The 15,093-nt window shown below is 42.6% G+C and overlaps 1 protein-coding gene across 13 annotated transcripts in view; it reads left to right on the forward strand.

Annotated features, from left to right (window-relative positions):
• The window catches only part of CLIP1 (CAP-Gly domain containing linker protein 1), a 124,487-nt gene that overhangs the window by 84,460 nt on the left and 24,934 nt on the right, over positions 1-15,093 (forward strand). For 10 of the 13 annotated variants that reach the window (XM_042961893.1, XM_042961897.1, XM_042961901.1 and 7 more), the window contains 4 exons: positions 2,816-5,083; positions 6,237-6,353; positions 8,403-8,509; positions 13,389-13,509. In XM_042961893.1, the coding sequence (XP_042817827.1) occupies positions 2,816-5,083; positions 6,237-6,353; positions 8,403-8,509; positions 13,389-13,509 (2,613 nt within the window). The remainder of the gene's footprint in view (positions 1-2,815; positions 5,084-6,236; positions 6,354-8,402; positions 8,510-13,388; positions 13,510-15,093) is intronic. The other 3 variants (XM_042961903.1, XM_042961904.1, XM_042961905.1) reach the window with 1 other exon arrangement.

Raw genomic sequence — 15,093 nt, forward strand, 5'->3', positions numbered from 1 at the left:
CGCTGGCCTTTACAAATGCTGACCTCTGAGGGCTTGGCGGGATGGCGAATTACGTTTTCCTGGCTTCACGTGTTTTCTGCCAGCTGCTGGTCCTTCTCGGGGTGGCGGCCACAGTACAGGGCTTTCCCCTGAGTGTCCTGTGTAGCCATCACCCCCCCCCACCCCATGCTGCTTGCTCCCTAGCTGTCACAGAGAGTCTCCTGTTGCCTGAGCTGTGTTTGCCTGCTTGCAGTAGACTTTGTGTCGTGGCCTCTAATCTTGGCCATCTTGCTGCTGCCTTGCACTGGGGTTAGGAGGGACATCTTGCAGCAAAGCGAGAAGCAGAGGCCACGTGAAACAAGTGAGCATTGGAGAAACAGAGCTCCTAAACAGCAGATTAGAAGTGAGGAGTCTAGAAAGGGCTTTTATATGTCCCTGGAAGGCACTCTGAGCTTAATTGATAAGGAAGCTGGATGCAGGGGCTGGAAGGAAACGCTCTGTTATTAAATAGAGTAGAATTTGATACGTTGAATTTCATTTTATGGTGTCAGGATCATATCTGCAACCCAGTATATTTTTGGACCCTGGTAGCTTAATGAAGTTCAACCATCCTTCTACTGTTTAACTTTTCCCTCCTACTATTTAACTTGCTCAAAGAAAAGTAAATACTTGTCTTCAGTTACTTTTAGTGTTTATACAGGAGTTTAGTGAAAAGGAAATGTAAGAGAGCATACATAGGACTTCAAACAATTCCCACCTAAAACTTGTTAATTAAATTGGACCATGACATAATTTATGTAATATATAAGATGCCTCCATTTTCTCTCTCCTTCATGCTGGCCGTCAAGGATTTGTGTTCTCCCTGTTAAACAGCTCCAGTTTTACGAGTCATTTAACACTGGATATAATTTCCAGATTTTTTATCTTTATGGATCCCTTTATCTGGACAGACTCCAGGTTTTGTTTTTTTTTTAAATGTTTGTTTATTTATTTATTTAGAGAGCTCCTGTGGGTGACAGTGGGGGAGAGGCAGAGAGAGAACCCCAAGCAAACTCTGCACTGTGAGTGCAGAGCCTGATGCTGGGCTTGAACTCAGGAACCGTGAGATCATGACCTGAGCCAAAATCCAGAATTGGATGCTTAACTGCCTGAGCCCCCCAGGCACCCCCAGACTCCACTTTTTTAGTGTTTCCCTTAAAAAAATGTTGCAGTTTGACGAAACCATGGCATTCTAGAAGTTTCTGTTAAGTCTCATTAATTTTGCTTACTGGTGTTTTGTTTTTTATTTTTTACAAGGGTCATTTGGTTAAGATTGTTCCCCCTCCAAAGTTGTCTTGATATCCAGTTTCTGTGGATTTCAGTATCGGTCAGCAACAGTGGCTCACAGACTATTTTATGAATCTGATGAGCCCTTAAAGTAGTCCCTTCCTAGAAAATTTATATGCTCAACACACTTTATATAAGATTTCAGGAGGTTCCTGGAGCCCACAGAACTTCTGTGTTTCCTAGTTTAAGACTCAGTGATTTGTAGCCATGCTGTCCAATACAGTAGCTACCAGCCACATTAATTTGAATTTTAGTTGTTCAGTTTTAATAAATTACAAGTTTAGCTCCTTATTTGCACTCCCCACACTTCACGTGATCACCAACTACGCACATGACCAGTAGGCTACTATATTTGTGCAGATAACATTTAGACCATTGCAGAAAGTTCTGGACAGTGCTGGTATAGATAATGTGGTCAAGTCATTTTATAAACCAGTATATTAAAAAAAATTTTTTTTTACATTTGTTTATTTTTGAGAGAGACAGAGCATGAGCAGGGGAGGGACAGAGACAGAGACACAGAATCCGAAGCAGGCTCCAGGCTCTGAGCTGTCAGCACAGAGCCCGACACAGGGCCCGAACCCACGAGCTGCGAGATCATGACCTGAGCCGAAGTCGGATGCCTAGCTGACTGGGCCACCCAGGCACCCCTAAACCAGTATATTTTTTTAAACTCATTTTATTGGGCCGCATGGGTGGCTAAGTCGGTTAAGTGTCTGACTTTGGCTCAGGTCGTGATCTTGCGGTTTGTGAGTTCAAGCCCCACGTTGGGCTCTTTGCTGACAGATCAGAGCCTGGAGCCTGCTTTGGATTCTGTGTCTCCCTCTCTCTCTGCCCCTGCCCTGCTCATGTTCTGTCTCACTCTTTTAAAAATACATAAAACATGAAAAAAAAATTTTTAATCATTTATTTCAGTCACCCAAACCTAGCAAATTGGTCTGTACTTTTAATAAGTTGTAATATTGGGATTAAATCAGCCAGGCCAGTGACTGTCCTTTGGTAAGCTGATGTCTTATAGTTAGTTTGAAAAGCAACAATTTACTTTCCCCCACCCTTCCCCTCCCCCCTTTTGGTTAAAATATATTCACTTTTTGTAATTCTCTAGATTGTATTTTTAAAAATTCTTCTCTGAATTCTTCCTACAAGAGAAATAATTGGGAAGTTAGAAGGGCAGGAAAGAATTTCATGCCCTGATGTCAAAGTCAGACTAACCATTTTTATCTCGTAGGTGCCACTCAGGGATGATTTCAAAAGTGTTTCAGAGATAAAATAAACCAGTAGGTAGATCAGCACTTCGCAAAGCTAAACCTGCCTTGTGTTATCCTTTAATGGGCTCTTTTCATCTAGTTCCCCATTTCCCCCCATCCCCTTGTTATCTAGGTAGTTTCTAGGACATTTATTGCAAAACATTTTAAGCCTGGGCGATTTAGGTTGCATTAAGCTATTTGGGCTTGCATTTGTCTGCTTGATTTCATTTTGTTTCCATTCTTTCCACCTTTTATTTCTGTAGTCGCTAACTTATTTGTTAACATCAGCCAAAAAAGAACTTGAACTAATGTCAGAAGAGCTGAGGGGTCTGAAATCAGAGAAGCAGCTTCTTGCACAGGAGGGAAATACTTTAAAGTTAGAAAAAGGTTCACTTTTATCACAATTGGTAGAGGTGGAGGCCAAAATAACTTTACTTCAGGAAGATCAACAGAAACTGTGGTCGGTAAACGAAACTCTTAATTTAGAAAAGGAGAAAGTCTTAGAAGAAAAACAAGATGCTGAAAAGCTTTATCAACAGGAGCAGCTCCATAAAGAATCTTTAGCTGTTGAGAGAGAGAAATTACTACAAGAAATCAATATTGCGCAGGAAGAGCTTTTGAAGATCAGTATGGAAAATGATGCTTTGCAGGCTTCCAGAGCAAGCCTGCGGGCACTCACAGAAGAGCTCCAGCTCAGCAAAGATACTTTGATTGCTGAGTCTAAGAAGGATCAAGAAGAAAAAGGTCACCTAGAGGATCATATCAAGAAGCTCACTACTGAAAACCTTGCCTTGGCTAGAGATAAAGATGAAGTTATTCAAAAGCTGCAGAGCTCTTACGAAGAGCTAGTCAAAGATCAGAAAACCTTGGTGCAGGAGATTGAAGATCTCACGGCTGAGAAAAAGTCCGCTTCGGAGAAGCAGTCAGATCTCGATAGCACGTGCATAGCCTTAAAGATGGAAAGAGAAAATCTTCTCCAGAACAACAAAGAGCTGCAGTTTGAGAAGGACGTGCTTCTTCAAGATCGGGAAAAGCTGAGTGCCAGCCTGGAGGCCGCCCTCCAGATCAAGCAGCTGCTCAGCACGGAAACCAGTGGGCTCCACACACAGCTAGACGATGCCAAGAGGGCTCTGAGGAAGGCTGAGCTGGACGTGAGGCAACTGCAGGCTACAAATAGCAGCCTCACAAATCTCCTGGAAGAAATCAAGACCAGTCGGAAGATCACAGACTCCGAGTGCATCCAGCTTCTGCAAGAAAAAGGAGCCTTGGCCGCCTCTGAGAGAAAACTCTTGGCTGAAAAAGAAGAACTTCTAAGTGAGAACAGGCTCATTGCTGAAAAACTGAAGAAGTGCTCGGAAGAGGCCACCCATATGGAGATGAGCCTGAACGAGAAGATCACTTACCTAACTTCTGAGAAGGAGGTGGTATGTCAGAAAATTGCTAAGCTCAAAAAGCAGCATGTCAGTCTCTTGAAGGAAAAGTCTGTCCTGGAAATGCAAAATGGAGATTTGCTTGCAGAAAGAGAGAACTCCATGAAAACCATAGGAGACCTCAAAAAGAAATACGATCAAGAGTCTGAAAACAGAAGAATCGTAGTGCACGAGAAGATGAAACTCCTTGGTAATCTCGACACTCTGAAGAAGGAGCTTCAGGAGAGGAAAAGGGAAAACCAAGTGCTAGCAGCCACCAAGTGCGATCTCTCTCTGATGCTGAAAGAGGCTCAGAATGCCAGACAGAGTTTAGAGAAAGAGCACACGAGCACCCTGCAAGCAAAGGAGAGTCTGAATGCTGAACTTCAGACTTGCTGTTCTGAAAAGAGCATCTTGCTGCGGGATGGGTTGAATCTGCAAGAAGAGTGTCAGAGATTAAACAAGGAGATCCAAACAATTCAGCAGTCCTTCCTCCTGGAAAAAGAAGCCAGAGCGCAGGAAACTGAGTCATCCCTGTATGAAAACAATAAACTTCATGGCAGGTTGGTCCTCCTGGAGCAGGAGCTGGAAGAGTTAAGAGCACGCACTAAGCAGCTTCAGTCTGAAAATTTTGTGCTCGTCCAAGAGAAGACCAAGTCGGAGCAGAGAGTGGTGGAGATAATTAAGGAAAAGGAACTCTTGAGCGCAGAAACGGCTCGACTCGCTGCCAACATAGAGACTCTGAAGAAAGATTTCGCCACCTTGTCCAAATCCAAGTTAGAGCTGCAGGAACTGCACAGCTACCTCACCAAGATCCTGGATGACCTCCAGCTGAAGCACGAGACGACCCTGGCCGATCGCGCCAAGGTGCTGCAGGACAACACGAACCTCCTGGCCGAGAAGAGAGACATGATACTGACCAAGGAGGAGCTCCTTAAGGAGAAGGAAAAGCTGGCAGAAAGCTACTTCATCCTTCAGAAAGAGATTAGCCAGTTGGCCAAAACCAACAGCCATATCTCAGCCAACCTCCTAGAATCTCAAAATGAAAACCGTATTTTAAGGAAAGACAAGAGCAAGCTCACCCTTAAAATTAGAGAGCTCGAGACTCTTCAGTCATTTACGGTAAAGTGGGAGGGTCAGGGACCAGCACCTGGACTACTAACACTGTGCACTAACTTCCTAGCGGCCTCCTGGAGAGGATAGGCACCCCACTGAATCCACTGCTCCTATGTCTCAAGCTGTTTGTTTCCACCTGAAGGGGCCACTCATTACTAAATCTCTAATCGCAGTTGTTTCCGTTAGAAAGAGGTGTGAACTGTGAATAAAAAGGATATCTTTTTTAATTTAAGGAGACATTTACCAGAAAAAGTCAACTGTGGTTCTGAAAGGATTAAGAACAGTAGAAAAATGGGCACATATTGAAACACAGTATCTTCTGTTTGGCTTTTAACTGTTTTGTTGTGTCTGTCCTTCTGGACTTGGAACCCGCCAGTGAAATCTCCATGGCTGGTGGTCGGGAAGATATACTGCAGAATTCCTGGAAGCTTTATTAGACCACGTGAAATTGTAAGCAAGTGCCTTAAACATCTTTTAATTTATTTTTTATGAAAAACAAAAAATAAACGAACAAAAACATTGTTTTTAATGATTGTTTTCATATCTTAGCTAAGGATTTGTCTCCATATGCATATTATCTTTTTTATTCACAGCCATGTTTATATTCATTACCCACAGCTTCTCTCAGAGACCTTTCCATTTAATCCTTCTCATTAAACATTTGAGCCTTATGTTAATAACTGCCCAAATAATTTTTATCTTTCCTTGAGAAATTCCCCACCTAAATTACAAGTGATTTCAAAAGCCCCACATCTGAAATAGCAAGAATAGTGTTTCAAACACACAGCAGTAAATACGATTAAGAGAAAATTCAGCTACGTGAGGATGTTGGTCTTTACTATCCCTGAATGTTTCTCTCCGACATCGGTCAGAATGATGAGTGTGACTGTCAGCGTAACTTTGGAACTTGGAAGATGTAGGTTAGAATGGTCTGAAAATCTGCCAGTTGCATATCGCAATTGGCTCGTTTGAAGGATGGCATGAAAAGGGTCTGTGGCTTTGTTCCCCTTTGGAGGAAAGACCTTTCATGTCTCTGTCTGTTTGTTGCGGCATTGGATTGGTGACTGGGCCTTAACCACATGAGACAGCGAGGGCTGCCTGAGCATCCCTGACGGGGTCGGGGGTGACCTCATTTCTCACAGTATTTTCTTGTATTTAGGCTGCTCAAACAGCAGAAGATGCCATGCAGATAATGGAACAGATGACCAAAGAGAAGAGTGAAACTCTCGCCTCCTTGGAGGATACCAAGCAAACAAACGAAAAACTACAGAATGAAGTAATCAGATTTAAATGGCTTTTTGTACAAAGGACAGCTTACCGACTTCATGGAATATTTGATCACTAACTCAGGATTGTTTATTTTTTGAAGTGTGGCCTTACACAGGTTTGATCTGTTAGCGGAGTCGAATGTACACCAGAGCCATGATAATATCAAATAAAGTGTAATCCTTCATTACTTATTTAGTAGGATCAGCCTTTGAAATAATGAGGGGGAAACCTGAATAGTGTGGCTTTTTTATGGTAACTTCAATGACGGAACTGAAGAGAGAGGTACTCATAATATTCTCTAGTTTTGTGTGTTTTATCTTAAATCACATACATTTTTTTTTATTTTCACTCTCTCCCAACTTGAGCCACTAAATTCCATTCCTCGGCCCCAAGTTTGGTGTAGGCCTTTTCTCGGTGTCATTCAGTCCTGATTCCCTTTTGTGTCATCTCCAGGCAGCCACTTCTGCGTCTCAGATGTGTGGTTTCAAGATCACTTTTATTCTGTTGAAAGTAGCATTTCTCATTCTTGGACCTATTTTTGATTCCCTTCCTCCCCACTCCCAGTTCATATCAGCCCCTTCTTTCTTTGGGAAGCAGTTACCTCTCGGTCCTAAACAGATTGATTCTCCAAAATAGTTAGGTGAAGTTCTGCCTGGCTTCAGATGTTTTTAAAAGGGATAGTCAGGTGAGACGTGAAGGAATTAAGCAGGGGAAGCGCTGGCCACATTGAATAGCTGCTCTGTAAAGCATAGGCCTTCTCACTATGCAGGTTCAAAGATGGAAATCTGTCAAGGCATGCACGTTTTAAGATACTTACAGGGTAAATAAAACTACACACCCGGGGGTACATTTACAGAACTGATGGTCCTAATAGAAGAAGAAAAAGCATTAAAAAATCAGATGGTAATCACAGAAGTTAAAATGAGTAAGAAGATTTTAGGGAATATATCTCATTTTTGAGGGTAGAATCAGGGAGAATTGTGCACTTTCATGATATAGCCCTTGGTGTCCTTGTTATAACCAGAATGTAAGACGGGCTAAATCATTTTTTTGGACCCTTTGTGATACTTGGTTTTTCTTGTTCTGTGAATCTGGAATTCCAGACTCCTCTATTAATTGTAGAGGCATTAAAAGGAACATTGTGGCGTTAAAACCATCGAGACACTTGTCTAGGCCTCCTGACTGTGGCATGTGACGTGGCAGAGGTAACTCTGTACAAGATGACCACACAAGTCCCAGGAAGCCACTGTGGGGCCAGGAGCACGCCTTGGGTCGTGGACAGCCCGAGCGAGCTCCCTGTGCTTGGGAGCCCCTGTGCTAGGGGCTCTGCACCTAGAGCCCCAGTCACCTGCCAGAGCCCGTAGTTGGTCACGTCTCCGTCGTTCTAGTGATGCGTCTGGCTCTCCTATCGGGGCCAGGCCCTAAGCTGGCTGCATCCCCCATGGGCAGGTGATGGGGCTGAATGTATGAGTGCTTTTCAGCCTCCCTGCCGGGCTTTTTCCTCTTCAGATCAGAGTTCAGATGGATAACCAAATATTTTCCCACCCACAAAATACTTTAATTCAAATGTTTTTTGTAATGGGGACTCAGTACATTTAGTTCTAATGCTGACAAATACATCCGAAACTACTAATCTATGGGGAAGGACAGGGGTTTTAGTTTTTATTGCAAAGAATAATTCTTGCTGATGTCATGCCTTTGCAATTTATTTCTCGTGTTTGTTAAGAGGGGTCATACTTGAATAGCAAGTTCAATGATGAATACTGAGAATTATATACAAAGTGGAAGCAAACCTTTGTTGTAATTCATGTAGCAATTGAGTTTGACACTTTGGCCAGGTGTACGGAAAACGTCTGACTAAACGTAAGAGGGAGGTTTGCCGTTTATAATAGACGCGGTCATTTGCCGTCTCCTCACCTGGTAATCCCCCCCCGTTTTTTGTACCTGACTAATTTCACCTATCTATTCGGTGCACGTTTGCATGAATATGTCTATCCAGTCCTGCCACTGGAAAATGAAATAATTTCATCAAGTTTTTTTTTTCTTGGTCTTTAAGTTGGATACACTTAAAGAAAACAACCTGAAAAATGTGGAAGAGCTGAACAAATCGAAAGAGCTTCTGACGGTAGAGAATCAAAAAATGGAAGAATTCAGGAAAGAAATGTAAGTTCGTGTCCTTTGAGAGAAGCCGTGGGACTTTAATGTCACAAAAGTGAAAACGATACTAATGATTTAAAAAATAACTTGACAAACACTTGATTGAAGTAAAAAGTAATCACCACCCTCTCTGTCCCCCGAATGCTTTAGCATACCTGGGAGCCCCTATAACCGCTTAGCTGTGAGGAAGCGAAGTCAAGATAGTAGCTGAGTTAAAGAAGCAAAACGAAAAGTGTGCTTGCTGCCTGAGAAGTTAGGACCCTTTATAAATAAATCTCTCAAGATCCTTTCTATAGGGAGATAAAAAGCATGTCACTTTCGAGATTGTTAATCTTGATTTTAAGAGTAATTGAACCTCTGGCATGGAAGTCAGGTGAAAGGATTCTGGAAGAATCTTTTCTTTTTCATATTGTATTCATTTTTGAGAGAGAGAGAGAGAGAATGAGAATGAATATGAGCAGGGGAAGGGCAGAAGCAGGTTCCAGGTTCTGAGCTGTCAGCACAGAGCCCGATGCGGGCTCCCAACTCACGAACAGTGAGATTGACCTGAGTCAAAGTCCCGACACTTGACTGACTGAGCCACCCAGGCGCCCCTGGAAGAATCTTTCTAATCCAGGTTTATCCATCAGTCTGCCACCTAGACTGCCACCTGTCTGCCACCTGGCCAGACAGGCTGGCCATGTTTCCTTTGTCAACAACACCTCCAAATCCTTGCCTTTCAGGTCTGTTTTCAGGTCTGTTAATTGTTGGTGTTTATGTGGCTTTTTCAATGATCGTTTCGGTGTAGATTCCATGTTGCTCTTCGGTTCTGAGAGCTACACTCTATATCAACTGTGTGAACCTGGAAATGTAAAGGCAGTTAATCCAGTGAATATTGGAGTGTGTCTTCTGTGCTAGGAAGGATAAGAAGATGGATTTATATGGTCCCTGCCCTTTAAGGGTTTGTATTATTTATCCCCCCCCTTCTGATCGAACAAAGAGATTAGCTTCAAACAGAAACAAAAGCATCAGTTCCAAGTCTCCATCCTCAGTACGATTTGTTGATCAAGCTTGGGACTAAACTGGTACATGGTCGGGTTCTTCTGAGAGTTGGTAAAATCCTCCAGAAGGAATCTCATGTGAGCAACTTAGGCAGTGCATGATGAATGCCTTCCTCGGTCTTAGTTTTTTGTGTGTTCTTTTAAAGTTTTTGTTTATATTCCAGTTAGTAAACATACAGTGTAAGATTAGTTTCAGGTGTACAGTACAGTGATTCAGAACTTCCATACTCAGTCTTAGTTTTAATGATACTTCTCTAGACAGTGATTCAGCAGTTCCCCCAAATTCTGCTCACCTGCACAGATTGATCAGTCGGCAGTTGTGATTGTGGCCATCAGGATGGGCTTGAGCTTCTTGGCCTTCTCAAGCCAAATCACACAGATAAAGGTCCCTGTGATGGGAAACAAAGTCATCGTCAGTTCCAAGAGGGTGGCTGCAGATCTGGTTTGGGACATTCCCCTGTGACACACGTCATGCTGCTGCCCTGGCGCTTTGGGAGCACTGTTGACTTTAGTTCATTTGTGTCACACGGGCAGCTGGTGAGGGAGGATCTGAGCAGCAGGAGAAGATTCCCTAACCAACCTCCCACTGCCATAATCCCACCTCTGACCTCTCTGGGCTGTACTAGGTAATGGAGGGGCAGGGCCGGTGTGGACCGAGCCAAGACAGCTCTTGGGATTTCGATAAAACTTCGCTTTCCTGCAGGCCTACTTGGAGTCTCTCGTGATGGTCATTGCATTGGTCTAGTACTGAAGTGTTCACCATCCTAAGTCTGTGTCATGGCACCCACCTCCAGTTAGTACGGGGTGGTTTTATCTCCGTTAAGAGATCATTTTTTGCCCTTCTTCAAATGATTCCATGGAATAATAAAATCTTAGCCTCCTAACTCTGGACACGAAGGGTCATGAGCAAAAGACTGAGGCTTCTGCTGCTGCTCCTCTAACCATGGCCTGTCCCCTTCCCTAGAACCATTTTTCCCAGATCTCTGATCCCTGAGGGTGTGGTTGGGGTGAGGTGAGGAGGAACCAGGACCACCCAGCAGACAGCCTGGGCTGCTTTTGATTCTCCGCCTTTTTATCTGGCCTACCAGGACTGAGGGGATTGCATCTTTTGTCAGTAACCTGGCACACGGTGGCTGGGGTTCTTAGCAGGAGGAAGGACCAGTAGGACACAGCAGTGACAGGCATCAGAAGCTGGTAGAGGGAGTAGGAGGAGTAGGTTGAAAGAGCCCCTGCCCCCGGTGACTCATTGTTCCCTGCTGTAGACGTGGCCACATTTCAAGGACCACTAAAATAAATGTACTATGTAATGGGAATGGTGCTTCTCAAAAAAAAAAAAAAAAAAAAAAAAAAAAAAGCAGTTATTTTACTGTTCCTCAGCGCTCAAAGCTAGAGAATGAGCAGCTGATTATTTCCCAGCATGTATCTGTGTATCTGGGGTGCTTTGTGTTCTTTAGAACTTTCCTGGTATTTCCCCGCACCTTAGATAGGACTTTGATTCCTGGAGGAAAATGGGCACCAATGTAGGCACTGGAGTTCTCATTAGAACTACCTCCTGTGGAATATTGCCCCTGGCTCTGGAAACCCAGCACTTGTAGCTAAATACTCCTTTTCCTCTGTGCCATTTACTAGACTGGTTTTAGGAAAACTCTTGGTTAGCCAGCTCCTATTTTCAGGTGGAGAGAGAGAATAAAATGGTTTCTCAGAGTGTAATTTTGGATGTTAGGGAAAATGATATAAGCGGCTTAATTTTTGTCTTTACTCACCTGGCACAGTAATAAATCTAGAATATAGAATATACTTAGCATGGCAGTTAATTGATAACAGACTTGTAAATAGAATGTTTGCAATGCAGTCAATGTTAACAATATGTATCTTGCCTCTCAGATTAAAACTGGGATAGTCTTCTGTCGTGTAGAAAAAAAAGCAGCTTAAAAAAATTGTTCGAAATACTTGGAGGTATTTTTGGACTTATTCCCTGGAGTACTTCCGGAAGTTGGGCTATTAGAGCCTCCTTTCTGTACCCACTGTGCTCTAAAGAAAAACGGGAAGGTGTTTCTATGTTGGAATTAGAGCGGAGGTCTGTCTGCCAGTTTTAACTCTGGTTCTCTTGCTTCTACAACTTCCTGGCTTTATGATTTGGAGAAAATCTCTCACTTCCCTGAGCTTCAGTTTTCTCATCTTTAAAATATAAATAATAACATTAGCTTCCTTGGCTTTTGAGGATTAAATGAGAAAATAAATATTTGTGAAAACATTTTTATAGATCTTAACACATTGAATGTTGCTTTCACAGATCACTGCTTTAAGACATTTTGAAATTTCTTTGATTCCTTGTTTTAATTTTCTTTACTGTGGGCTCTTAATAGCAACCAAGGATTCCAAAAGCCATTACAAGATGCACATCTTTAAGACACAGAGTAGGATTACATACTTCTCATTGACAGGCCATCAAGATGCTGAGACCAAACAGCCCCTGAGGAAGGCAGTGACCTCCTAGGAATAAAAGATTTGACCTCAGATGATTTCATCCTAAGTAAAAACTTCAGATTTGTCAGGAATTGATGGACTTTTGCCAGAAGATGAACTTGAGCTGTAGTTTGTGTGTGCGTGTGTGTGTTGATCCACAATTAGAATCAACCCTCTTAGCTTTTGTATGACCTGAGGCTAAAATTCCTTCTCCATTTTTTCCTCACTTGCTAAATAGACATCTCAGTGAAACACCTCATTTAATTTAATGTGCTAGGAAAATTTTTGTGTAGGTTTATTCCCCTAAATCTTACCCCAATATGCATATTATAGGTGGATGGAGAACTAAAACTCAAAAAACTGGAGATGCCAGGCATTGCCACACATTAGACAATTGAAGTTAAAAATAGATGTGTTCCTCTATCAGCAGATGGATTCATACCCAGATGACTTGGTTCAGGATTCAGCCACGTATGACAGCTCCCTAAATGGAGTTTAGCCAGCACAGACTTAAAATTCACAGTGGCATCAAAACCCTCTATGACAGAAAACTAAAATCCAGTGATCAAATAAAAGATTTCTAATACCCACATATAAAGGATAATAATTTGATTTGTGTATTTTGGATAATTTTAATATTGGGAAGATGTTTAATATCCTTACCTCGTTCACATTTCATATGCTGATATTCATGATAGAGGTTAACAGGCTATATTTTTATTTGATTCTTTTAATTACAAATTAGCATTGTGGAAAGAATACAGTCAAAGTGAACCACCTGTTATGTAATTGGAAAACCGCATTTCCTTTGGGCATTTCACCTCGAGTTGTCCTAAAAATATACTCAGATTCACGACAGCACTTGACTCTGACAGATACCGGCATACCGGCAAATGGGACCATTAGATTTTTATTTCTGCCAGAAAAAAACACATTACCGATTTGTGCAGTCAGTACAGAGTGCCTTGGCAGCAAAGTAAATCACTTTATCAACATACTGGGTTTGAGCATAATTTTCTAACGGAAATAGCCCTAAAGACCAGAGGACTGACCATTTCATTTGTCATTTATTTTATGGTAGCATGGATTTTTGGATGGGGAGTGTTCAGAAGTGGGTAAGTGTGGGTGGAGAGAGGGTGGATAGCGTGTTTATTAGGTTTTAAAAAATAATGTAATAATTGTGGGTGGCAGTCCGCCTCCTGAGAGGTTAAAGCCATTTAGCCTCTCCTGCACGTAGATACCACTGCCTCCTGTTATTATAGATCCTATCAGGCACGTGACCCAGATATATTTTCCTCAGTGCTGTGAAGCCGGTCGTCTCCCACAGTTTCCTTGCCTGTCTTGTTTCTATGGTAACCCTGCACTCACTGTCCTTGCAGAGAAACCCTCAAGCAGGCAGCAGCTCAGAAGTCCCAGCAGCTTTCAGCATTGCAAGAAGAGAACGTGAAACTTGCTGAGGAGCTGGGGAGAAGCAGGGACGAAGTCACGGGTCATCAGAAGGTCAGTGGGCCTGGAGGGGGGTGCGGGGGGGCGTACCTTGCTCTCCGTGCTCCTGTCTGCTGCTGTTGGCAGGGCGCTTGGAGGCCCCTCAGAGAGGTGCTCGATGTGGTCGGGTCCTTCCAAATGGGATTTCAACTTGTCTGTGTGGTAGGTCTCCTTGCGTTTCAAGTGTGCTGCTGTAGGACTTAGGGGAGGAGTTGACAGATGCTTATGGAAAAAAAAAAAAAAAAAAAGTAGCAACGCTGGGAACTTGAGCAACTAGAAAATAAGACCTTTATTAGACAACCTCATGGCAATGCGTTTCAATGGAAAGGAACAATATCTTCTCCCTACTATTGCCTGGATTTCAAAATTACTTTCCTCTTAAGGTTCTTTTTTTCTTTCATCAGAATTTGTTTGAAGGAAGCAAATTCTCAGAATATGGATTTGGTGTGGGGGTTGGCAGCTGTTTTTAAATAGAACTCTGCTTTTCTTTAAAAAAAATTTTTTTAAAGCATTTCCTAATGGAACTGTGTATGTGTGTGCACTTGTGTGCGTTGAGTGTGATTTGCGTTACACCCGGAATGAGCCGTAAGCCAACCATAACCCATTTGCTTCCGTACTTAAATGACAGAGATTTCTGATAAGTTTATTAAGCACTGAAACAAAACTGATTTTAAAGAATGACGTATCCTGCTTTTTATTCTTTAGTAGTTGAATCAAAGTGCTAAATGGTAGTCCTATCTGGCCTCAGCAGAAGCTTCAAATGATATTTTTAAGAGAATTTTACCATGTGGTCATCAATTCATGGTTTACACTTCAAGAGAATTTTTTCCCCCAGGAATACTTGGCAAAGATTCCTTCTCACTTGGGATGGAGTCATCTGGGGTAATTGTATTGAGTACCCATTGACATGGCAGTTTGTGGCGAAAGCACTTTTTGGAGAGTTGATTTCAGACTTTAAAGTCTTTGTTGCAGCTTTCCACAGTTTTCTTACTTCACAAAAGGAATGCCACATCTCTCCAAACTCCAGGATGATGATGATGATGATGATGCTTTTGGTGATACTAGTTCACGTTTATTGGCTCTTACTATGCGACAAGCACAAATAGATGATAACTGTCGTCTCAGTCTTTACAATAATTCTAGGCGATGGCACTGCCATTATTTCCGCTTGTCAAAGAGGAAACAGGGATATGAAGATAGTAATTTGCTCGTCCTCATTCAGCTTATAGTCAAGAAATGTTTGCCATCTTCTGATTTGGGTCAGGAAAAGGATCAAAGTGGATTGACTTAAATAGGGTCAGTGCCCTCTCCTTTAGTCAGTATGTGAGAAACTGGAGTTCATGAAAAATAGAAGCCCTTTGACCAGATGCGGTCCTCTTTTTCCTGGCACAAACTAGAGCGTCTAAAACATTGGGCAGCTGCTCTGTCATCACTGTGTCTGTAAGTTCTTGCAAGAGCAGGGTCTCTGAGAGGTGCATCTCGTTTGACCTCATGGAACATCTCCGGTAGAGAGAGTGGATTCCATACATGGGAGGAGCACAGAGAGATCCTCCTCGCGTCTCATGTTGTGCCCTTAACTGGACTGTTGACTGCGTTTCT

This window comes from Panthera tigris, chromosome D3 (genome assembly GCF_018350195.1).
Source record: "Panthera tigris isolate Pti1 chromosome D3, P.tigris_Pti1_mat1.1, whole genome shotgun sequence".
Lineage (NCBI taxonomy): Eukaryota > Metazoa > Chordata > Mammalia > Carnivora > Felidae > Panthera > Panthera tigris.